This window comes from Somniosus microcephalus, chromosome 3 (genome assembly GCF_052327205.1).
Source record: "Somniosus microcephalus isolate GS21.2 chromosome 3, FLI_Smic_1.0, whole genome shotgun sequence".
Lineage (NCBI taxonomy): Eukaryota > Metazoa > Chordata > Chondrichthyes > Squaliformes > Somniosidae > Somniosus > Somniosus microcephalus.
In genome coordinates this window covers 51,621,350-51,647,963 of record NC_140989.1, presented here as the reverse complement: position 1 = coordinate 51,647,963, position 26,614 = coordinate 51,621,350, and the positions used below count along the sequence as shown (strand labels likewise).

General features: G+C 44.7%; 1 protein-coding gene across 2 annotated transcripts in view; it reads left to right on the top strand.

Annotated features, from left to right (window-relative positions):
* lrpprc (leucine-rich pentatricopeptide repeat containing) overlaps positions 1 to 26,614 on the top strand; it is a 168,878-nt gene that overhangs the window by 121,040 nt on the left and 21,224 nt on the right. For both annotated transcript variants that reach the window (XM_085980386.1, XM_085980387.1), the window contains exons 28-30: positions 8,099 to 8,241; positions 14,462 to 14,591; positions 26,328 to 26,454. In XM_085980386.1, the coding sequence (XP_085836512.1) occupies positions 8,099 to 8,241; positions 14,462 to 14,591; positions 26,328 to 26,454 (400 nt within the window). The remainder of the gene's footprint in view (positions 1 to 8,098; positions 8,242 to 14,461; positions 14,592 to 26,327; positions 26,455 to 26,614) is intronic.

Below are 26,614 nucleotides of genomic sequence, written 5' to 3'. Positions count from 1 at the left end.
GGCTTGCAATTTAATGTTGGTATTCTCAGTCTGCGAGTGAGTCAGATTTTCTGCTGTTTCCTTTGTATATGATTTGTTTCCTCTCATGCTGCAGTGTCAGTAATCAGAAAGCATGTCACAAATTGAACAGAATCTGTTATGTTAACACTTAATCTACAGATCATAGTTTTTACAAATTACTTTGTGTATATTTAGATGACTCTGCGCTCCTCCAATTCTGGCCTCTTGCACATCCCCAATTTTAATCGCTTCGCCATTGCCAAGGCCTTAAGCTCTGGAATTCCCTCCCTAAACCTCTCCGCCGCTCTAGCTCTCTTTCCTCCTTTAAGACGCTCCTTAAAACCTACCATCATCTGCCCATATATCTCCTTATTTGGCTTGGTGTTAAATTTTGTTCGATTACGCTCCTTTGAAGTACCTTGGGACCCTTTGCTACGTTAAAGGTGCTGTATAAATGCAGGTTGTTTTTGAAAAAGAAGCATCAAATGTAGAGTTTTACACAGATTTTACAGTAGGTTTAAGTGAGTGAAAAGGCTACGGTAAAGAGGGTACAGTAGCATAGTGGTTATATTATGTTACTCTAGTAATCCAGAGGCTTGGACTAATAATCCAGAGACACAAGTTCAAATCCCACAACGGCATCTGGGAATTTAAATTCAGTTAATTAAATAAATCTGGAATAAAAAGCTATGAAATGACCAGATTGTCAAAAAATCCATCTGGTTCACTAATGTGCTTTAGGGAAGGAAATCTGCCGTCCTTGCCCGGTCTGGCCTATATGTGACTCCAGACCCACAGCAATGTGGTTGACTCTTAACTGCCCTCTGAAATGGCCTGGCAAGCCACTTAGTTGTACCAAACCGCTACAAAGAACTACAGTAGTGGTTCAAGAAGGCAGCTCACCACCACCATCTCAAGGGCAATTAGGGATGGGCAATAAATGCTGGCCTTGCCACCGACGTCCACATCTCATGAATGAATAAAAAAATTATAATGGACACTGCAATGGCTGCCTTTGGGTGCTATACTGACAAATACAATTTGGTCTCTGCTCAGTTAACTGATCTCAGATGAGGACACTGCAGTTAACTTTGAGCTATAGTAGGAAAAAACCAGCTAGGATTCCCACTCCTGGTCGCTATTCATCAACTGGTGAAAAGTATAATTGTAAATCTGGCTGTAGGATAAAACTCAGCTCTGATCTCCCATCCCCTCCCCCTCCTCCTCCATAGTTGAACAGTCTTGATATTCATTGTCCAGGCTCACTTATGAAGACTGACTACTTAGGCAGAATTCAGTTCTCATTTTTATATCAGAGATTCGGTCCTTATTTTTATGAAATATTTCAGTTTCATATTATTTATCGTTTAAATAGCAAATTGTACAGCAATTTGTGAAGTAGAGTTGGTGGGAGCATTGGAGTTTCTGTACAGTACAGACTGAGCAGCTGGGAGGTGCAAAACTGAGGCTTGATAGCACCACCACTGACGAGACTGTGCAATTACAGCCTGACAAGTTTTAAAGTGTAACCAGGTTACATAAGCAGTTTCCATTAATCGACATAGAAATTTGTAATGGAAAACAAGATTTTGAGTAAATTACCAGTTGGTCTCCCATCAAGATTAAGTGCAGTCTTCAGGTTAAGCAGGGTTAGAGGGTGGAGGATAATTGTGCCAAAACCAAGGTAGAACTGCGATGATGGAAATGAGAATAGGGTGGGGGTGGATGTGTGGGGTTGGTAGAGTGGGGTGGTGGAAAGGAGAAGGTAGAGCAGAGTTAGGAGGAGGTAGAAGCAACTGGGATGAGCAATGGTGGAATGTGGAGCAGGGTTCGGGAGGGGGGGAATGGGAGTAAGGCCTGAGCAAAGTTAGAGGCCTGTGGTAAGGAGAGAAAATTGAAGGTCACAGGAGGTGCAAGAGCATGCCTGGAGCATAGAAGAAGAGGCTGTACTTATGTAATTGTGACACCGGTATGTTACGGGATGGGGAGGGAGAAGAGATGGAATTGGGAGGAGAGGCGAAGAGCATGGGGAGAGGGCACTTGCTGGGATATAATTCAAGGGATGTGTCTAGTCCTTTTGTAACATTAAAATATATTGCCTTAAGTATCATTTTTCATTTGGTGTTTTAGTACGCTAAATAAGCCGAGTAACAACTATGCATGGCACTGGGTACTCATGAGTTTGAGTTGTGAATGCTGAATGAGTTCTGGAAGTTTTTTCATGTGTAAGTAATAACATGTCAGAAAATAATAACTGTCAAGGCACATTGTGTTGAGACCTGAGGTTGTATAAGGCAAGACTTGACTGTAGGAAAGTGTCCCTTTTCTTTGGCTGTTAAAAGACCAAAGAGAAAACGATTTCTACAGGGTCAATCTGTATTCGTATGGACACCAGCCAACAGCACAAAGCTGCCTTTAATTTGTTTTTGAGAAGACTACAAAGGTTAGATGTCACAAGAAGGCTGACAGATGGTGCATAGTGTGCGGGGCAGGGAGGGGGGGTGGGTCTGTGTTTATTGCATTTAACCTTCAACGTACTTTTACCATGGAAGTAATCTGTGGTGCCACTGGGTACCAAAATAAAAAAAACTTGCCTTTACTAGTACTATTTTACTCTTAAAGAGGAAATTTATTGCATTGGTTCAGTATCCTAAAAATTATAAAAGAAATTTTTATCTGTTACTGTTGTCTCTTATTTTTAGGGCTCTTGGTTTTCATAGAATCAGAGCATTTTACAGCACAGAAACAGGTCATTTGGTTCATCAAGTCTGTCCTAATGTTTTTCCTGACTTGAGCCACCTAGTCGAATCCCACTCTCCTGCTTGCTCCCTATACCCTTTAATATTCCTTTATCTCAATCAACTTTTCTAATTGCCTTTTTTTTTTAAAAATTACAGATTCTATTTCCGCGATGGTTTGTGACCAAAAAATTCACATTCTAACCACCCTCTGTTTAAAGGAATTTTTCTCTCTGCCACTACAATTCTTCTTACGATTACCTTAAATCCTGTTATTATCTTGCTGACAATTGGAAATCGTATTATTTATGACCCTTTATAATCTTGAGGACCTCTACTTATATCACCCCTTAACCTTAGAGTCATAGAGTTTTACAGCACAGAAAGAGGCCCTTCGGCCCATCGTGTCTGCGCCGCCCATCCATCCCTGTCCAGTCTAATCCCATTTTCCAGCATTTGGTCCATAGCCTTGTATGCAATGGCATTTCAAGTGCTCATCCAAATGCTTCTTGAATGTTGTGAGGGTTCCTGCCTCTACCACCCTTTCAGGCATTGAGTTCCACATTCCAACCACCCTCTGGGTGAAGAAGTTCCTCCTCAAATCCCCTCTAAATCTCCTGCCCCTTACCCTGAATCTATGCCCCCTTGTTATTGACCCCCCTACTAAGGGGAAAAGTTCCTCTTTATCTACCCTATCTATGCCCCTCATCATTTTGTACACCTCAATCAGGTCCCCCCTCAGCCTTCTTTGCTCCAAGGAAAACAACCCCAGCCTGTCCAGCCTCTCTTCATATCTGAGGCGCTCCATCCCAGGTAACATCCTGGTGAATCTTCTCTGCACCCTCTCCAAAGCAATCACATCCTTCCTATAGTGAGGCGACCAGAACTGCACACAGTACTCCAGCTGTGGCCTCACCAGCGTTTTGTACAGCTCCATCATAACCTCCCTGCTCTTATATTCTATGCCTCGGCTAATGAAGGCAAGTATCCCATATGCCTTTTTAACCACCTTATCTACCTGTTCCGCTGCCTTCAGGGATCTATGTACATATACACCAAGGTCCCTCTGACCCTCTGTACTTCCTAGGGTCCTACCACTCATTGTGTATTCCCTTGCCTTATTTGTAAGTCCAAAATGCATCACCTCGCACTTTTCAGGGTTAAATTCCATTTGCCACTTTTCCGCCCATCTGACCAACCCGTTTATATCGTCCTGTAGCCTGAGGCTTTCCTCCTCGCAATTTACCACCCCACCAATTTTCGTGTCATCTGCGAACTTACTGATCATACCTTTTACATTCTCATCCAAATCATTTATGTAGATCACAAACAACAAGGGACCCAGCACCGATCCCTGAGGTACCCCACTGGACACAGGCTTCCAGTCACAAAAGCAACCTTCGACCATCACCCTCTGCCTCCTGCCACTCAGCCAGTTGAGGATCCAACGCGCCAAGGCACCCTGGATCCCATGGGCTCTTACCTTCTTGACCAGTCTCCTATGCGGGACTTTGTCAAAAGTTTTACTGAAGTCCATGTAAACCACATCCACAGCATTTCCCTCATCCACCCCCCTAGTCACCCCCTCGAAAAATTCAATCAGATTTGTCAGACATGATTTACCCTTGACAAAGCCATGCTGACTATCCCTGATTAATCCTTGCCTCTCCAAGTGGAGACTAATTTTGTCCCTCAGAATTTTTTCCAATAATTTCCCTACCACAGATGTTAGGCTCACTGGCCTGTAATTCCCTGGTTTATCCCTGCTACCCTTCTTGAATAATGGTACTACGTTAGCTGTTCTCCAGTCCTCTGGTACATCCCCTGTGGCCAGAGAGGTTCTGAAAATTTGTGTCAGAGCCCCTGCAATCTCCTCCTTTGCCTCCCACAGCAGCCTGGGATACATCTCGTCCGGGCCTGGGGATTTATCCACTTTTTGGCCTGCTAAAACCGCTAGCACCTCCTCCCTCTCGATGCTAATATGTTCAAGTATGTCACAGTCCCCTTGCCCGATTTCTGTGTCTGCATCGTCTTTCTCCATAGTGAACACAGATGCAAAAAATTCATTTAAAACCCCGCCTACCTCATCTGGCTCTACACACAGATTGCCACTTTGGTCCCTAATGGGCCCTACCCTTTCCCTGGTTATCCTCTTGCCCTTAATATACTTATAAAACATCTTAGGATTTTCCTTTATTTTGCTCGCCAGTGTTATTTCATGGCCCCTCCTCGCCCTCCTAATTTCTTTTTTAAGTACGCCCCTGCACTTTTTATACTCCTCTAGGGCTTCTTCCGTCTTTAGTCTTTTGTAACTGCCAAAAGCCCCCCTTTTATTCCTAATGCATTTTTGTATATCCCTTGTCATCCAAGGTTCCCTTTGCTTGTTGGTCCCACCCTTGACCTTTACAGGAACATGTTGGCGTTGTACTCTCTCTATTTCCCTTCTGAAAGTCTCCCACTGTTTTGATGTGGATTTTCCTATAAGTAGCTGCTCCCAGTCCACTTTGGCCAGATCCTGCCTTATCATATTAAAATCGGCCTTCCCCCAATTTAGAACCCTTATTTCCGGGCCGTCTTTGTCCTTTGCCATGACCACCTTAAATCTCACCGAATTATGGTCACTGTCGCCAAAATGCTCTCCTACTGACACTTCCACCACTTGCCCGGCTACATTCCCTAGAATTAGGTCCAGTACCGCCCCCTCTCTTGTAGGACTTTCTACATGTTGGCTCAAAAAGCTCTCCTGGATGCACTTTAAGAATTCTGCACCCTCTAAGCCTTTCACACTCTGACTATCCCAATTTATATTGGGGAAGTTGAAACCTTCTCAACTCTAGTGAGAAAAGTCCTAACTTTTCAAGTCTTTTGTGTAACTGTAACCCCTCATATCTAGTGACATTATAGTGAATCTGTGTTGCACCTTTACCATTGCTTTAATGTCCTTCCTGTAGCCTATCTGAGGTCTTGTACAAGTTCAACATAATCTCCTTGCTTTTGTATTCTATGGGCCTGAATTTCCAATTGGAGGCTTCTTGCAGGCGGATGCCTCCGATCGTAAAAAATCTGCGCACTTGCCTGCCGGTTCCGTAGGTCCCGAGACTTCCGATCCTGGGCCTCTCCACTACGAAATGCGCAGAGGCCCAGGTATCCCAGGGGCGCAGGCGGTTCGCAAGCGTCCCTGGGATCACGTGGACCATGGGGAACCAGTCAAAGAAGGGAATCCCCCTTCACACTTTTGACAGGTCTCTACGCACGGATCTGTCAAAAGTATGAATAGGGATCACTTAAAAAAATAGTTAAACATTAAATACATTTTTTAATCACTTATTTAAAATTAGTTAAAATTGCATTAAATTAAATATTTTAAGCATTTAATTTTTTGAAAAAAGTAATTAAAGTTTTTTACGGGACTAAAAATAAACTTACTGACATGATTCAGTCATTCATGAAAGAAAGACTTATGAAATAATACTGAGCGGCCTGCAGGTGGCACTGTCCAGGGAGAGTATAAATACTCGGGCACGGGCCCAGCTTGCGTAGGGCATTCTTAACAGGAACTAGTGAAGGACACAACTAGACCTCCATGTTGTAAAACAGTTAATTAAAGCTTTGTTTAACGCTTAGACCAAGTGCCTAGTAGTTTTCTTTTTTTTTAAAGTATTTTTTAAATTACAAATGAGTGGGGGGAAAAAAAGTTTTAAACTCTTGTGCTGGTAAAAGCAGGCCTTACTCCCGCTTTTACCAGGCGTAAGATTTTTAAAGGTTTACAGCGGGCGGAAGTTGTGCAGAAAGTGGAACTCACCACTCGCGGAGGCCCTTCTCCCGAGCAGGCGTCCGATCTGTCAAGAGGATCGCAAGTGCCGGATTTTAGCACATGCACTTCACATGCCTAAACCCAGCACTTGCGCGGCCCGTGGGGATCAGAAAACCAAGGCCATATCTATTTGTGGGGCCACCTTTATGACATGTATTACTGTACTCCAAGGTCCTCTCCATTTAAAATCTTATTATTTAAATTACTTCCTTTTCCTATTCTAAGTTTCAAAATGTATCACTTCACATTTCTCTGCATTGGACATCAGCTACCATCTTGCTAGTCCTTATTACCTCCTGCGGTCTTTTGCCCCCCCCTCTCCCAAAGTTTGGTGTCATCAGCAGATTTCAATATTGGTTTCTTCAATTCCCAAGTCCCGATCATTCATCACACCTTCCTAGTCCAAGAAACGTCTTGCTCATATCCTTTGCTTTCTGCCCTGCAACCATCTCTCTTTGTATGACTGCATTCCCCTTAATTCCAGGTGCTATTATTGTTGTCATGAGTCTCGTACGTAGTTTAACTAGTGCAACCTGACTGAGCATAACATTTTGAGATGAGTGTTGATGTTGAGAATGCAGATAAAGCACCAGAAGGTGGGGAGGATGAGAATTTAAAAAACAAAATTCTCACCACGGTATCTCCATCTGATATTTAAAAAATACTGATTGCATGATTGTGACCAAGGGATCCATTATGCTCATATCTACTTTTCCTGGGTGTTCTGCTTTTAAACAGTTTTACGCTGGTTTTGAGGGTTTTCTAAACTAAACAAATGATTAAAACCTGTTGAAAGGTGTTGGCCTCCTAATTTAGGACAGTTGTTTTCCTGACATTTCCCAAGCAAGGCCCAGAAATATAATCCTTTGGTGCTTAGCATTGACTCTAACATCAGCCTCTTGCTCAGCAAAAATGGTGCATTATTGGATAAGTGAATCATGTTTCTATTCTAGCCTCAAATGCTGAGAGATGAGACCCTGCTCAAGAGTCCAGTCACCTGTGATGAGCTAAATATTTGTTTTCAAAATGTATTCTGAAAATAGCTTTGTTTTCAGATAAAGACTTCAACAAAAGGTCATTTTGCCGTCTTATCCTGGAGGTCATATTTATTGTGTTGTGTTCAGCAATGTACTCCACTTGCTGGCACCTTAAATAAATCAGATTCAGTGGGCAAAGCAACTTGATTACACTTCTTTGTGCACTCATGATTGACACAGATGGAGAAGATTTGTTTTAAATATTCTGTTTGGTTATAAAAATTTGGCTGTATTTATTTTTATATTCACATAACTTCTTTAAACCAGCATTATATGCAAGTAGATTTGGCTATCGCACATGATTGATTCCTAGGCTGGTTGACTCTACATTCTGAATTTTAAAGGCAGAGGGAAAAAAAATCTCACTTTCAAAACATTTGGGAATACACCTAATTGGAAGACTTTTCCTTTTCAGTTTTTCTCCTCCTCGCAACCTATCCAACAGAGGCCCTGAAATTATTTCCTATTCACCCTTCTTGCTTCTTAAGTAAACTTCTTATTTTAAACAGAGGAAAATAATGACTGGCGAAAAGCTGATGCAATGTGGACCAAAATGCAGGAGGAAAATGTGGTACCCCGAGAGCGAACGCTCCGATTACTTGCTGAAATACTCAAGAGCAATGGTCAAGAAATTCCATTTGAAGTTCCTGAGGTAACTAATTTTTTTAACCAACAATGATTTAGTTTGCATTTCTTAAATCCTAATGAAAGCTTAATCAAAATATATAGTTGCTATTGAGTGTCTAGTTAATGCACCACCAATTATTTCACATTTACACTGGAACGGGAGTCAGCCATTCAGCCACTCGAGCCTGTTCTGCTATTCCGTTAACTCGTGGTTGATCTGCACTTCATTTACTTGCCTTTGTTCCACTTCCCTCGATACCCTTGCCGAACAAAAATCTATCGATCTCCGTCTTGAAAATTTCTATTGACTCCGATCCACAGCCTTTTGGGGGAGGGAGTTCCAGATTTCCACCACCCTTTGTGAGGAAAAAGTGCTTCCTAATTGTAATCCTAAATGGCCTAGCTCTAATTTGAAGATCCCTCTTGTTCTGGATTACCCCCCAGATGAAATAGTTTCTCTGTTTCTACCTAATGGAAGCCCTTAATCTTTTTAAATACCTCGATTAGATCATACCTCAACCGTCTAAACTTAAGGGAATACAAGACAAGTTTATGCAACCTGTCCTCATAATTTAACCCTTTAAGCCCTGGTATAACTCTGGTGAATCTGCACTGTACCCCTTCCAAGGCCAATATATCTTTCTTGAGGTTTGGTGCCCAAAACTGAATGCAGTGTTCCAGATGGGGTCTGACCAAGGCTCTATACAACTGAAGCATCACTTCCTCACTTTGGAATTCCAATCCCCTTGAGATAAAGGCCAACATTCCATTAACCTTTTTGATTACTTTTTGTACCTGTGCGCTAGCTTTTATTTATTTTTGATCATAGACACCTTTGCTCTTCCACAGCTTCCAGTCTCTCACTATTAAGAAAATATTCTGATTTGTTTTCCCCACATTTATCTCCATCTGCCATAGTTTTGCTCACTTACTTAGTCTATGTCCCTTTGTAACTTCTTCCTCCCATCCACACAACTTACTGTGCTTCCTAACTTTTAGTGTCATCTACCAACTTAAATATACAATTCTCTATTCCTTCATCGTTAGTATATGGTGAAAAGTCGTCCCATCCTCTGTCGTCGAATTACAGTATGCAGACGACGCTTGCGTCTGCGCTCACTCGGAGGTTGAACTCCAAACCATCGTCAACACCTTCACCGACGCGTACGAGAGCATGGGCCTTACACTAAACATCCGTAAGACAAAGGTCCTCTACCAACCTGCCCACAGTACTGCCCCCCGATTATCAAAATCCACGACAAGGCCTTGGACAACGTGGATCACTTTCCATACCTCGGGAGCCTACTGTCAACAAGGGCAGACGTCGACGATGAAGTTCAACACCGCCTTCAGTGTGCCAGTGCAGCCTTCGGTCGCCTGAGGAAGAGTGTTTGAAGACCAGGACCTCAAACTCGGCACTAAGCTCATGGTCTACAGAGCAGCAGTGATACCTGCCCTGCTATATGCCTCAGAGACGTGGACCATGTACAGCAGGCACCTCAAAGCACTGGAGAGGTACCACCAACGCTGCCTCCGCAAGATCCTGCAAATCCATTGGCAGGATAGGCGCACCAATGTCAGTGTTCTTGCTCAGGCCAACATCCCCAGCATCGAAGCTTTGACCACGCTCGATCAGCTCCGATGGACGGGTCACATTGTCCGCATGCCCAATGTGAGACTCCCAAAACAAGCACTCTACTCGGAGCTCCGACACGGCAAGAGAGCCCCAGGTGGGCAGAGGAAACGCTTCAAGGACACCCTCAAAGCCTCCTTGAAAAAGTGTAACGTTCCCACCGACACCTGGGAATCCCTGGCCCAAGACCGCACAAAGTGGAGGAGAAGCATCCGGGAAGGCGCCGAACACCTCGAGTCTCTTCGTCGGGAGCAAGCGGAAGCCAAGCGCAAGGAGCGCACGTCAACCCAAGCACCCCACCCACCCACCCGCCCTTTCAACCACCGTCTGCCCCACCTGTGACAAAGACTGTAGGTCCCACATTGGACTCGTGAGTCACCTGAGAACTCATTTTTAGTGTGGAAGCAAGTCATCCTCGGTTCTGAGGGACTGCCTAAGAGGGAAGAGAGATGGTGAAAAGCTGATGTCGCAGTACAGATCCCCGAGGAACACTACTTGTCACATCCCACCAACCAGAGAACAAATTCTTCATCCTTTATACTCCCTGTCTCCTACCTCCCAACCAATTACCAAGCCAACATAACATTAATGTTACACTTATAGCTTAAATGTCTTCGTACACCAACGTAGAAAGTACAGATAGTTGACTGTTGGAAAGCAAGGACTTGCAACTGAATGAAACTTCTATATAAAATTAAAAGCTTATCTGATTGCATAACTTTGCAAATGCCACAGATCTGAATGAATTATGCTGGCGGTGGCATGAGTTGGTTATTTTTCATGGAACAATAGGTTAAAAAGGTTTTTGTTAATACAGTTTAAAATTTTGTGTTAAGAAGCAGTTACCAGTTGGGTTCGGAGTTGGTGAACTCAAGCTGATGTGGTCTTATTTACTCCAGGATACAGTTGAGGATAGAGCTTCGAGGATGAAGTACAGTAGAGGAAAAATCAACGTCACTATTTTTGCTGCTGTGGAGGAAATCTTGGATTTTGAAACTATATTGATTGAAGTTTCAATTAGCAGCAACAGCTATTTATATAGCATCTTTAGCTTTGAAGCACCTTGGGATTTCTGCTTCAAGGATGTGAGGGCCGGGAGCTGTATTCGTTTAATTTTTGTGTGTTTAACAAACAAGGAACTAGACTAACTTTTTTTTGATTTGTGTGTTTTTCATCTGAGGAGGAGAAATCCAGAATATTTGGCCATCTTATTCTTAGCGGACCTGTGAGCTGATTGCATTATTTGATAGATGTTTATATTAAATGTTGAACCAACAGTTAGACTTGGAAATAATTGTGTATTGTTATGGTCATGTGTGTTCTGGATCCAGAAAGTATATTTGTGAGTTTCTTTTGCTGTATGAATTTATGTTTTATAAGTTTTATTGTATTTAGCAATTCAAATGGTGGGGTTTAGGTGTCAGATGCTGATGGTTTGATTAACATAGAAACATAGAAGATAGGAGCAGGAGTATGCCATTCGGCCCCTCGAGCCTGCTCCGCCATTCAATGCGATCATGGCTGATCATCCAAATTCAGTACCCTGTCCCTGCTTTCTCCCCATATCCCTTGATCCCTTTTAGCCTTAAGAAATATATCCAACTCCTTCTTGAATATATTTAATGAATTGGCCTCTACTGCCTTCTGTGGTAGAGAATTCCACAGGTTCACCACTCTCTGGGTGAAGAAATTCCTCCTAATTTCTGTCCTAAATGGCTTACCCCCCCCCCCCCCGGGTTCTGGACTCCCCGACCATCGGGAACATCCTTGCAGCATCTAGTCTGTCCAGTCCTGTCAGAATTTTATAAGTTTCAATGAGATCCCCTCTCATTCTTCTAAACTCCAGCGAGTATAAGCCCAATCAACCCAATCTCTTCTCTTATACGTCATTCCTGCCATCCCAGGTATCAGCCTGGTGAATCTTCGCTGAACTCCCTCCATGGCAACAACATCCTTCCTCAGATAAGGCGACCAAAACTGCACACAATACTCACGGTGTGGTCTCACCAAGGCCCTGTACAACTGCAGCAAGACATCCTTGTTCCTGTACTCAAACCCTCTCGCTATGAAGGCCAACATACCATTTGCTTTCTTAACCGCCTGCTGCACCTGCATGCTTACCTTCAGCGACTGGTGCACAAGGACACCCAGCTCTCGTTGCACTTCCCCTTCTCCCAGTCTATTGCCATTCAGATAATAATCTGCCTTCCTGTTTTTGCCACCAAAGTGGATAACCTCACATTTATCCACATTATATTGCATCTGCCATGCTTCTGCCCAATCACCCAACCTGTCCAAATCATCCTGGAGTTTTTCGGCATCCTCCTCACAGCACACACACCCACCCAGCTTTGTGTCGTCTGCAAATTTGGAGATATTACATCTAGTTCCCTTGTCTAGATCATTAATATATATTGTGAATAGCTGGGGTCCAAGGACCGATCCCTGTGGTACCCCACTAGTCACTGCCTGCCACTCGGAAAAAGACCTGTTTATTCCAACTCTTTGCTTTCTGTCTGCCAACCAGTTCTCTATCCAAGTCAGTACCTTGCCCCCAATCCCATGTGCCTTAACTTTACACGCTAATCTCTTATGCGGGACCTTATCGAAAGCCTTTTGAAAGTCCAAATACACCTAGTTTCTTTTGTTGTTTTGCCTTCCACTGCCTGTTGTGATTTTTATTGGATGACTGACCTTTTCTCAGTCCCGTACATTCTCCTATTCTATCATTGTCATGGTTTAGGATTTTCGACATTTATTCTGAGGTAAAACTGGAATATTGTGTGCCGGTTTGCTTTTTTAGCTATATAGACGTGAAAGCTGTCACAGTGTCTCATTTTCTGTTGTGAATGTTTGTGTTTTGATTGGACACACATCTCTTGGCTTTGTACTGGTTCTTTTTTTTGTTTGTCTTTCTGTTGTGTATTTAGGTATATTTGGCCATTTTCATCTGTAGTTAAAGTTATGCCCCTCCATTTGAAATTGTATTGGCCTTGCTATGTACTAAAAGTATTCAACTATAGTGTTAATTAGTGCTTGTTTGAGCTCTGTTGCATACAGTTTCACTATGAATGTGAATGCTGCAGTGTTCAAGACGGAGTTAAATATATTTCTTAAGGCTAAAGGGATCAAGGGATATGGGGAGAAGGCAGGGACAAGGTACTGAATTTGGATGATCAGCCATGATCTCATTAAATGGCGGAGCAGGCTCGAGGGGCCGAACGGCCTACTCCTGCTCCTATCTTCTATGTATCTATGTAGTGTCTTCAACATTTATGTCCTTTTGTTACCTCCAGACTCAACTATTCCAATGTTCTCCTGGCCAGCCTCCCATCTTCCACCCTCCGTAAACTTGAGCTCCTGCAAAACTCTGTCTGTATCCTAACTCACACCAAGTCCCGTTCCCCATTACCCCTGTGCTCGCTGATCTACATTGTCTGCCGATCCACCAATGTCTCGATTTTAAAATTCTCATCCTCGTGTTCAAATCCTTCCATGGCCTTGCCCCTCCCTATCTCTGTAATCTCCTCCAGCCCTATAACCCTCCGAGTACTCTCTGTTCCTCCAAGCTGGTCTCTTGCGCATCCCCCACTTCCTTCACTCCAGCATTGGTGGCAGTGCCTTCAGCCATCTTGACCCTGAGCTCTGGAATTCCCTCCCTAATCCTCTCCGCCTCTCTCTCCTCCTTTAAGACGCTCTTTAAAACCTACCACTTTGATTGTTACCTGTCCTAATGTCTCCTTCTTTGGCTTGGTGTCAATTTTCATCTGATTATGGTCCTGTGAAGTATTGTGGGACATTTTACTGCGTTAAAGGAGCTATATAAATATAAGCTGTTGTTGATCTAAAGGTGGCCATTTTGAGAACCAGTTTTCAAATAGTTTCTCTGCAAGGCAGCTACATAAAGTAATCTACAGTCCGTTTTATTATTGTGTGTTTCCCAATCTTGTAAAGTAGATGGGCAATTTTTATATGTCAATTTCAAATTATACCTGCTGACAGCAATGGGATGGGTTCTGTAGGTGGTAAAACTGACTAAAAACAAACTGAGTTCTTGCAACTTGCAAGATAGCTAATCTTGTAAAGTTAGGAGCGACCAACTCATTTGACTACTGAGTATGACAAATATTAACCTTTGGGCTGGTGAAATGATGCAGGGAAAAGGAAACTAGTAATATGATCTTGCCTGACTCCTGACAGCTGATGTGCTAAGGGTTGGATTTAGGTGATGCTGTGGAATGGTAGGATATGGGTTCATCCACACACTTTGCTGAGCCATGCAATGTGATGAGATGCCTAGTGGAGTCCAAACATTTCCCCAGAGGGAGGCGAAGCTGTCATGAATATCATCCTAGACTGCTCTCACTCAGCCCAGACAGTTTCTGAGCAGCATTGTTGGAGTCATCCATGCTACCTGTCAGTTAGGAGTGTGTGTGCTGTTAAACTTGGAGCAATAGAGTAATGTGGCTTTAATAAAAGAGAGTACCTAACCCATAGAAGAAAACAAAATGAAGGTTATGCATTCGTTTGACTTCATTTATATGTCTACTGTTGTTCCTATTTATTTTGCACAAATCTGACATTCTAATTTTTTTTTTAAATTATTACTCAGACATGGTATGAGGATGCTACAAAGTCCACCTCGCCTGCTGCTGAAGCAAGAGCTGCCAATTTGCCTGTTGACACTGCCAGTGACTATCAACGCAGTCTACTCATACTTTCCAAGAAGAACAATATTCAAGGTACAATTTGTAACAAAAAAAATGTTTCTTTGATCTCCAAATTAGAAATAAATTTCAACATTTTTATACCTAGGGTCAAAGCTCAAAAATTAAGGCTCCATATTCCTGCATATTCCCAGCCGCCTTTAATTAGAAATTTTACTAATATTAAAAGTTGGCTTTGGGTGAGTGACCAGATGGGCTACCCCAGTATCTGTGTGGGGGGAGAGAAGAAGAAAATTGCAGTGAAGGAAAAATGCAGCATGTCCGGATGCACATTCCTGTCAGTTTGATCATTTACTTGCATTACTCCATTCTGTACATGCACACCATATTTTAGAAACTGAACTTTTTTTTGCTGTTTCAGGCCCTCCTGACTTAAATGTGCTGTTATGACCTCATTGACAGTTTATACATTTTTAAAAATTCGGTCTGCTTTCAGTATTTAAGTAGGATTATTCACAAACTACTTGTTGCTCGTGCTTGTTAAGATCTGGAACGCACTACCTGAAAGGGTGGTGGAATCAGATTCCATAGGAACTTTTAAAATGCAATTGGATATGCATTTGAAGAGAAGTAATTTGCAGGGTTATAGGGGAAAAGCTGAGGTGTGGGACTAAATATTACAGCTCTTTCAAAGAGCCACCACAAGCACGATGGGCTGAATGGCCTCCTGTGCTGTAAAATTATCTGATTCTATGCTACTAATTGTTACTGTGGAAGAGACTAGAGATCAGATTTTTCTCAAATGGAGAAATCTAGTGTGTCTTTGAGTTCCTCATCAATAGGGAGATCTGGTTTTCTACCGATTCCTCATGAATGCAGAGATCTGGTGTGTCACTGGTTTGCTTGCAATTGGAGAAATATAGTCAAGCTTCCCCTACTTGAAACTCTCTTCCCTACCTGGCGTTTTCCTGGGAATCTGGGTTAAATAATTTTTACGATTTACTTTTTAAAAAAATCAATCTTTTCAGTTTCTCCTGCTCAGAGGATTAAAATGGTGACATTTTTGGTCAGTGCAATATGTTGTATAAAATGTGGTGCCTCTGTGCACAAACTATATTGTGTCTCGGAGGCTGTTCCTTTCAGCTATGGTCTATTTACAGATCACCAAATCTGGAGTGTGCAACTCTGCGCCTCCAATCCTAATTCTTTCACTATATGTCTTCTCACTGGACTTTTCTGACCATTAGCTCTCTTAGAACATTCTGCAACAATCACATTGTGTGAACTAGTCTGTCTTGTTTGACACTATGCCATGAAATGGTTTCTAACAATTTTTTGCTGCCTTTCCTCGCACCAGCTGCTACTTTGACTCTAAGGCTACGAATTTAGTAGTGCTGAGATGGCGGGTTTGGAGGCGGGTCTGTTGCGAAAATCGTAGAAGTTGGGGGCGGGCTACGAACTCGCCTCCACGCAACTTTGGGAAGTGTCGGGTCAGTCACTCCCGAACTGACCCGACACCAAACAGCGGGAGAGGCTGTTAAGGCAGTTAACTGCCTGGATAATCCTATTTTAAAGGGTTGATCTGATTTTCGAGGTTTTTCAACCTGCTGTCCACCTTCATAAAAATACGCCAGCTGAATCGAGCCGGATTGAGCGAGGACCTGAATTGTTGCCAGCTGCTCGAACAGCTTAAAAGCAGTCCTGCAATCTCTCATTCTTTCACATGCCACAACTTAGTGGTTTGAGGTTTGGAAGACATTTTGCAGCTCTACTAATCTTGAGTGTTGAGGCTGAAATCCATGTGCAGTGTGAGCTCCTTGGAATACCCTCTGGCCACTTTGTCTGAGCGCAAACAACCTCCATTCCTCGACTGAGATATATACCAGCGGTATGGGAACCATTTATATCCCCTCATCCTGGTCGTCCGATTCGGAGGAAGAGGCACTGTGGCAGCAGCGCAACCAGGCACAGCAGCAGCACCAACAGCAGGAGTGCCAACCTCCTCCTCAACCACCTGATGATGCACAGGACAGAGGGTGTCAGCGCAGGCCTGCACCTCGCTGCAGGAGATACCCCCAACACCAACCGGGTTTACAGGCAGAGGATGAGCGTCCTCAACATGAGTGAGCAGCAGTGCCAAAGGAGGCTGAGACTTTCGTGAGATGTAGTCGCTGACATCTGCACAATGCTGCACCAACACCTGGAGCCCAGAGGAGCGTGTGGACACTCTTTACCAGTGGCTGTCAGTCACCACCGCACTCAACTTCTTTGCTTCGGGCTCCTTCCCGGGATCATCTGCAGACATCAGCGGCAACTCTCAGTAGGCCGCACACGCCTGCATCATGCAGGCTACCAATACCCTCTTTGCAAAGGCACACAATTACATCCAGTTCTCCACGGATGAAGCAAGTGTAACCATGCGTGCGGTTGGCTTTGTAAATGTGGCAGGCTTCCCAAGGGTGCAGGGCGTCGTAGACTGCACACGTGGCCATTAGGGCACCCCATCCCAACCCAGCTGTTTTTATCAACCGCAAGGTCTTCCACTCCCTTCACGTCCAGCTGGTGTGTAACCACAGGAACATCATCATGCATGTTTGCGTCAAGTATCCTGGCAGTTGCCATGACTCCTTCATCCTGCGGCAGTCTACTGTGCCTCGGCTCTTCAATCCGCCAACCCAACCTTCCAGATGGCTACTTGGCGATGAGGGCTATCCTCTGGAAAAAGTGGCTCAGGATACCGATGAGGTAGCCATCAAACGAGGCTGAGGAGCGGTACAATGTGAGCCACATTTCCACCAGAAGCATCATAGAGCAAACCATCAGCTTTCTCAAAATGCGATTCGGATGCCTCGACAGATCTGGTGGAGCCCTGCAGTATGCACCAGCCACGGTATCCAGAATGATCATCGTCTGCTGTGCACTGTACAACATCACACAGCAGCATGGCTTACCGCTGCCTGAGGAACAAGTAGCTCAGCGCAGAGCATCCTCGGAAGAGGAAGAGGAGGTGCGTCTTGCGGCTCCGGATGTGACCAATGCAGCAGCCCTCGAGCTCATAGCTGGCTGTCACGCAAGGGATGTACTCATCCATGCCAGATTTGCGTAAGCTTACTCTTCAACCACAGGTGGTTAGCATATGGCTATGAATGTGTGGACGACCTTCCTAAAACACCATACATCATCTCCAATAAACGGTGCTTTCCTATCACTTTCACCATCATCATTACAAATGCAAGTCGCCCTGAGCCCTCAATGTGCAACTTCCATTTCCCAGAGCACATAGGCCAGAACTTCAGCTGTTTGCCATCACTTTTGTTTAATACATTCACAAAAGGATGACAATGGCAAATATAAACCAGAACAAAAGACAACAGAACAAAACACCCAAGTGACCACCCTTGTGACTATTTGTGCTATATCTTCCTCTTGCGCATGCTTCTATGTGGTGCTTCCCCTGTGGCTGCAGCAGATGTAGAGGCACCTTGCTCACTTTGATGCTGCGCCTGCTTAGACGCCTTTGGCGGGCGTCCTCTGGGTTTGGGAGCCTGAGCGGGCTCTGCAACAGTCTGCTCTTGCAGGTGCTGAAACGGCCATCGCAGTTGGGTGAGCTCTGAGGGCTCCGCAGTGGCGTGGTTGTGAGAGCGCTTGGAGAGGAGCCCACACTTCCTGGTTGTCTTGTCTCCAACATCCCTCTCTTGGGTCACCCACACTTCAGTGCTAGCAAGTGGTTGGAGAGCACCTTGCTGCACATCAGTGGGGCCATGAGGACCCGTCTCAGTAGTGACAATCCTCATAACGGGGACGTCCATATACCTCTGGTGTCTCTCAATAGATGCCCATCTATCACCCATAGCAGACCATCTATTGAGAAGAGTCACCATGCTCTGTTGAGCCTGGCAACTTATGTCCTCCAAGGAGGTTGCCACTCTCCATGGCGGCACGTTCATGCGCCATTGCCTCCACCATGGCAGTGCTCATGTTTGAGATGGACTCCTCCATTCTCTACACACTCGCAGTTACCGTGGCTGTAAAACCTGTCAGAGACTCCTGCACTTGTTGCTGAAGTTCCAGCACTGCTCTCTTTCTGGATGGCCCCAAAGGCACAGCATCTGCATGCAGCTGAGCAGAGCTAGGAGTGTCCTACGACCTCTGACGAGGACTCTCCACTGCTGTCCCTGTCTCCACCATCTGCTGATGCTCACTTGTGAGCTGTGATACACCAGGTGACAACACTACTCTGTCGCGATGGCCTCGCCGAGGTGTGTGTATCTGCGCTGGTGCTGGGTGCGTTGAGTACTGGTGACGCTGCTCCCTCAAAGGCTGCAGGTTCCTCTGAGGAGTCATCTTCCTCCTGGACAGTGGGGAGGGGGGCGAGTCCTGTGGGAGAGTAAAGGCATAAGTTAGACATCTGATTTTTAGGTAACAGACACATCCCTTGGTGCAGATGATACAAAGTAAATCTCTATGAACATCATATGCCATTGCAGTCAATCATTAAATCTAAATGAGAGGGATGGAACTCTATTCTGTCACCAGCTTCGTCTAGTGCGCCCATCTCTCCGTCCCTCACTTCCAGGTCCTCGCCACTTCCAACGATCTCGTGTGCAGCTTCCTCAGCACTTATCAATGTTGCGAGGGATGGTGGCCCCCCTCCTATCTTTGCGCTCTCCCTCTTATTGTGGGCTATCTTTTCCTGCAAGGAGGGACACAAGTGGAGTTTCAGCGAGAGTGATGGAGTGACTGTGAAGAATCCATAACATGGAAGGTTAGAGGGAGACAAAGATGGAGCGAGGTGCCAAGAAGAAGCTAGCTTCCTGTGCGTTGTTAGTTGTTGTCATTGCATAACAGTGAGAGCGAGTATGAGGGGTGCATAGTAGAATGGTGAAGTGATTCAGTACAGAGAGAGATGGATAGGCAACGGTGCAAGGGAAGTAAGGATAAGGTGGGATGTGGAGGAGCAGGCTTACAAAGCAGAGTGCTGGTGATGAGAAGAGAAGGGAAGTAGGTAAGTGTGATGTGATACTCACTTTTGCTGATCGCAGAAGATCATTCAACCATTTCTGGCACTGGATCCAGGTGCGTGAACAAATGGACCTAGCGCTGACCACCTCAGCAATGTGCAGCCAGGCTGCCTTTGTTTGCTGAGGAGGCTTCCTCCGGCTATCGGGAGGGAACAGAATCTCCCTGCACCTTCTTACTCCCTCCACAAGAGCTTGGAGGAGGAATCCTCATTGAAATGTGGAGCAGCCTTCGGTTTGGAAACACTCATTGTGGCCTTGCCACATTCAGATACCAGCAGAAACGAGTAATGAAAGGCTGAGGCTCCATGGGACCCTTAAAAACAACTGCACCAATGACGTCATCAGAGGTGACTAACAGACCCGATCCCAGACATTGGACCTGTCAGCGCGCACCACTGCACTTAAGGGGCCAATTAAATTTAAACTTCAACTTTGGAGCGGCTGCAGCCGGCAGCGGGTCCGGACCCTGCCCACCAGGCAAGTCACCTCCTCAATTAAATTCGTGGTCTAAGTGTTAGCCTTGGCTCAGTGGTAGCACTCTCACATCTGAATGTCGTGTGGCTTGAGCACCTAATCTCGGCTGAGGGTGCCATCTTTTGGAGGAGATGTTAAATCTGCCCTCTCGGGTGGATGTAAAACATCGCATGGCACTATTTAAAGAAGAGCAGAAGAGTTTTCTCTGTGTCCTGGTCAACATTTATCCCTCTCCCAACATCACTGAAACAGATTATTTGATCATTATCTCATTGCTGTTTGTGAGACCTTGCTGTGTGCAAATTGGCTCCCATGTTCTCTAAATTACAATAGTGACACTTCAAAAGTACTTCATTGTGAAGCACTTTGAGACATCCTGAGGTCATGAAAAGCACTAAATAAGTGCAAATTCTCTCTTCTGCCCCTCTGCCTGTACAAATAGGGTAACTGATGTTCTAGCTAGCATGAAAGGTTTTGTACCTCATTATTCCCATTCTTGGTTCAGTTACCCTTGTCATTCAGTTGTCTGATGTAAAAATTCTGCACCTTACACCCGAGCCTAGATTTTCAAATATTGGAATTATTTATGCCAGAATGGCTATTGGTGGGGTTACACTAAAGTGGAATTGTGCCGTTTGCAGCTAATTTCCCTGATAGATCATTAGCAAAGCTTTAGATGAAAATTCCAATTGGTGCAGAGAGCACATCAATCTCTCTACACCAAGATTAGTGCTGGGAGTGGAAAATTGTGTTTAAATGAAATTTGAAGTCATGGGGACAATTAATGATCCTGTCCTCATGCACTGTCCACATTTATGTACTTTCAAGCAGGGATTACTGGGATTGTTTTTAAAAAAAAAAAAAAAAAAAAAAATCATTCATGGGATGTGGACGTTGCTGGCAAGGCAGCTTTTATTGTCCATCCCTAATTGCCCTTGAGAAGGTGGTGATGAGCTGCCTTCTTGAACCGCTGCAGTCCATGCGGTGAAGGTATTCCCACAGTGCTGTTAGGTAGGGAGTTGCAGGACTTTGACCCAGCGACGATGAAGGAAAGGTGATATATTTCCAAGTCAGGATGGTGTGTGACTTAACATAGAAACGTGGAAGATAATAGCAGGAGTAGGCCATTCGGCCCCTCGAGCCTGCTCCGCCATTCAATGTGATCATGGCTGATCATCCAAATTCAGTACCCGGTCCCTGCTTTCTCCCCATACCCCTTGATCCCTTTAGCCTTAAGAAATATATCCAACTCCTTCTTGAATATATTTAATGAATTGGCCTCTACTGCCTTCTGTGGTAGAGAATTCCACAGGTTCATCACTCTCTGGGTGAAGAAATTCCTCCTCATCTCTGTCCTAAATGGCCTACCCCTTATCCTTAGACTGTGACCCCTGGTTCTGGATTCCCCGACCATCGGGAGCATCATTCCTACATCTAGTCTGTCCAGTCCTGTCAGAATTTTATAAGTTTCAATGTGATCCCCTCTCATTCTTCTAAACTCCAGCGAGTACAAGCCCAATCAACCCAATCTCTCCTCATTCGCCATTCCTGCCATCCCAGGTATCAGCCTGGTGAATCTTCGCTGAACTCCTTCCATGGCAACAACATCCTTCCTCAGATAAGGCGACCAAAACTGCACACAATACTCACGGTGTGGTCTCACCAAGGCCCTGTACAACTGCAGCAAGACATCCTTGTTCCTGTACTCAAACCCTTTCGCTATGAAGGCCAACATACCATTTGCCGCCTTAACCGCCTGCTGCACCTGCATGCTTACCTTCAGTGACTGGTGCACAAGGACACCCAGCTCTCGTTGCACTTCCCCTTCTCCTAATCTATTGCCATTCAGATAATCTGCCTTCCTGTTTTTGCCACCAAAGTGGATAACCTCACATTTATCCACGTTCTATTGCATCTGCCATGCTTCTGCCCAATCACCCAACCTGTCCAAATCATCCTGGAGTTTCTCTGCATCCTCCTCACAGCACACGCTCCCACCTGGCTTTGTGTCGTCTGCAGATTTGGAGATATTACATCTAGTTCCCTTGTCTAGATCATTAATATATATTGTGAATAGCTAGGGTCCAAGGACTGATCCCTGCGGCACCCCACTAGTCACTGCCTGCCACTCGGAAAAAGACCCATTTATTCCAACTCTTTGCTTTCTGTCTGCCAACCAGTTTTCTATCCAAGTCAATACCTTGCCCCCAATCCCATGTGCCTTAACTTTACACGCTAATCTCTTATGCGGGACTTTAGCAAAAGCCTTCTGAAAGTCCAAATATACCACATCCACTGGTTCTCCCTTATCTATTTTACCAGTTACATCCTCAAAAAATTCCAGTAGATTAGTCAAGCACGATTTACCTTTTGTAAATCCATGTTGACTTTGTCTGATCCTGTCACTGTTTTCCAAGTGCTTTGCTATTACATCTTTTATGATGGACTCTCGCATTTTCCCCACTATCGATGTCTGTAATTCTCCGTTTTCTCTCTCCCACCTTTTTTGAATAGTGGGGTAACATTAGCTACCCTCCAATCCATGGGTACTGTTCCAGATTCCATCGAATGTTGGAAGATGGTCAGCAATGCAGCTGCTATTTCTAGGGCCACTTCCTTAAGTACCCTAGGATGTAGATTATCAGGCCCTGGGGATTTATCAGCCTTCAGTCCCATCAATTTCCTTAACACCATTTCCTTACAAATACTGATTCTTTCAGTTCCTCCCCTTCATCAGACCCTATGTTCCCCGACATCTCTGGGAGGTTATTTGTGTCCTCCTTTGTGAAGACAGAACCAAAATATGTATCTAATTGGTCTGCCATTTCTTTGTTCCCCATTATAAATTCCCCTGATTCTGACTGCAAGGGACCTACGCTTGACTTCACCAACCTTCTTCTCTTCACATATCTATAAAAGCTTTTACAGTCAGTTTTTATGTTCCCTGAAAGCTTGCTCTCATATTCTATTTTCCCCTTCTTAATTAATCCCTTTGTCCTCCTTTGTTGAATCCTAAACTGCTCCCAACCCTCAGGTTTACTGCTTTTTCTGGCCAATTTATATGTCCTCTCCTTGGATTTTATGCTATCCCTAATTTCCCTTGTTAGCCACGGTTGAGTCACCTTTTCTGTTTTATTTTTATGCCAAACTGGGATGAACAAATTCTGTAGTTCATCCATGTGGTCTTTGAATGCTTGTCATTGCCTATCCACCGTCAACCCTTTGAGTGACATTCCCCAATCAATCCTACCCAACTCGCGCCTCAGACCATCATAGTTTCCTTTATTTAAATTCAGGACCCTAGTCTCTGAGTCAACTACTTCATCCTCCATCTTCATGAAGAAATTCTATCATATTATGATCGCTCCGACCCAAGGGGCCTCGTCCAAGATTGCTAATTAATCCTTTCTCGTTACATAATACCCAGTCTAAGATGGCCTGATCTCTGGTTGGTTCCTCGACATATTGGTCCAGGAAACCATCCCGTAAACACTCAAGGAATTCCTCCTCCAGAGTATTGTTACTAATTTGGTTAGCCCAATCTATATGTAGATTAAAGTCACCCATGATGACTGCTGTGCCCTTATTGCACGCTTCTCTAATTTCCCTTTTAATACCATCCCCAACCTCTGCATTACTGTTTGGCGGTCTGTATACCACTCCCACTAACGTTTTCTGCCCCTTGGTATTTCTCAGTTCTACCCATACAGATTCCACATCATCAGAGCTAATATCCTTCCTTACAATTGTGTTAATCCCTTCTTTAACCAGCAATGCTACCCCACCTCCCTTTCCTTTTTGCCTACCTTTTCTGAATATCGAATACCCCTGGATGTTGATTGCCCAGTCTTGGCCACCCTGGAGCCATGTTCCTGTAATCCCAATCAAATCCTATTCGTTTACCTCTATTTGCGCAGCTAATTCATCCACCTTATTCTGAATGCTCCTCGCATTAAGACACAAAGTCTTCAGGCTTGTTTTTTTAACGCTCTTAGACCTATTAGAATTATTATTTACTGTGGCCATGCTTGATTTAAACCGTTGATTTCTCTGACTGCACTTTTGTTTTTCTCCTTCCTATCTTTTGCTTTTACCCTTGTTTCCCTTTCCTCTGTCCCGTGTTCAGGTTCCTAACCCCCTGCCATTTTAGTTTAAACCCTCCCCCAGAGCACTAGCAAACACTCCCCCGAGGACATCGGTCCCGGCCCTGCCCAGGTGCAAACTGTCCGGTTTGAACTGGTCCCACTTCCCCCAGAACCGGTTCCAATGTCCCAGGAATTTGAATCCCTCCCCCTTGCACCATTCCTCTAGCCACGTATTCATTCATCTGAAATATCCTTCTATTTCTACTCTGACTAGCACTTGGCACTGGTAACAATCCTGAGATTACTACCTTTGAGGTCCTATTTTTTAATTTACCTCCTTCCCCTATATTCAGCTTTTAGGACCTCATCCCATTTTTTACCTATATCGTTAGTGCCTATACGCACTACGACAACTGGCTGTTCATCCTCCCCTTCCAAAATGTTCTGCAGCCGCTCTGAGACATCCTTGACCCTTGCACCAGGGAGGCAACACACCATCCTGGAGTCTCGTTTGTGGCCGCAGAAAGGCCTATCTATTCACCTTACAATAGAGTCCCCTATTACTATAGCTCTCCCGCTCTTTTTCCTCCCGTCCTGTGCAGCAGAGCCACCCCTGGTGCCAGGAAATTGGCTGCTGCTGCCTTCCTCTGATAAGCCATCCCCCCCAATAGTACTCAAAGTGGTGTATTTGTTTGAGAGGGGGATTGCCACAGGGAACCCCTGTACTACCTGCCTGCGCCTAGTACTCAGTCTGTTGGTCACCCCTTCCCTTTCTGCCTGTCCATCCTTTGCCTGCAGTGTGACCAACTGCTTAAACGTGTTATCCACGAATTCCTCAGCATCGCGAATGGTCCAGTATGCATCCAATCGCAGCTCCAGCGCCGCAATGCGGTCTGCCAGTAGCTGCAGCTGGATACACTTCCCGCACACATGGTTGTCAGGGACACAGGAAGTGTCCCTGAGTTCCCACATAGCGCAGGAGGAGCATGCCACGAGGCCGAGCTTTGCTGCCATGACTTGCCCTTTAATTAATTCAAATTAAATTGAATCAAATCAATCCCACCAATTACACTACAGTTAAGTGATATACTTAAGGGCCCTGGTTTACCAACAGTCCCCGCTACACCACAGCAACCTTAAAAACTATAAACCACAGAGTTAAAGTTTAAAAAGAGAGAAATACTCGCCAACGAATCACTTACCTGCTTCCTGGTTATGTCACACTTTGATTACTTTTTACTTCCCTCCCTCTGAGCTCGGAGACTGGTATGCCTCTCGAGCCTCGCCGCCATTTAAATTTACCTCCGCTGCCTCGCTCCAATCAGGTCCGCTGTGGGGGCCTCTCGAGCCTCGCCACCGTTTAAGTTTACCTCCGCTGTCTACTTGGAGGGGAACTTGGAGACGGTGGTGTTCCCATGCGCCTGCTGCCTTTGTCCATCTAGGTGGTACAGGTTGCAGGTTTGGGAGGTGCTTGTCGAAGAAGCCTTGGCAAGTTGCTGCAGTGCATCTTGTAGATGGTACACACTGCAGCCACAGTGCGCCGGTGGGGGAGGGAGTGAATGTTTAAGGTGGTGGATGGGGTGCCAATCAAGCGGGCTGCTTTGTCCTGGATGGTATCGAGCTTCTTGTGTTGTTGGAGCTACACTCATCCAGGCAACTGGAGTGTATTCCCTCACACTCCTGACTTGTGCCTTGTAGAGGGTGGAAAGGAGTCAGGAGATGAGTCACTTGCCGCAGAATACCCAGTTTCTGACCTGCTTTAGTAGCCACAGTATTTATGTGGCTGGTCCAGTTAAGTTTCCTGTCAATAGTGACCCCAGGATGTTGATAGTGAAGGATTTGCCAATGGTAATGCCACTGAATGTCAAGAGTTTCTTGGAATGCATTGGGCCCAAAATCCCAGGAACAAAAAGGTGGTGTTCAAAATGCACACTGCACCAGCTGGCTGCTGCTTATTTTTTAAGATTTAATTTACAGTACTGTAACACCATAGCTAATTTTACTTACTAAAAAGTAATGGATTTTTCTGTTCTCTGCAATGGTATTCATAAAATGAGAATTAAACCTTCATTACTGAAGGGGACTAATGACTGAAGAAGCCCAAATGATTTCTTTTAAGCTGTTGAAAATTAGATTTCTTTGACATTTGTTTTTAGGGGCTTGCAAACATTAGCAGAATGGTGTGTTCATTATAATTCTATTTTAATGGAAGCTCTATTCATTTTTGTTAGAAGCCCTTAGCGTATTCCTGGAAGCTGAAAAGAAGGGTCTAGTATTCAGCTCAGCTGCTTATTCAAGCTTCATGAACACTCTTCTGAGTCATGGATTATTGGAGGAAGCCATGGATGTCAAAAGCAAGTAAGTTTTTTATGGAATGGGGGGAGTAAAGGTGGAGTGAAAAAATGTTAGGGTGACTGCTGGAGATTAGTGCTCTAACAGTAGTTCAGCGTTTTAATTGTAGGAAAAGATTTGAAGATAGTGAAATGTAAATCCTTTATTGTCTGCATTACACTGTCTC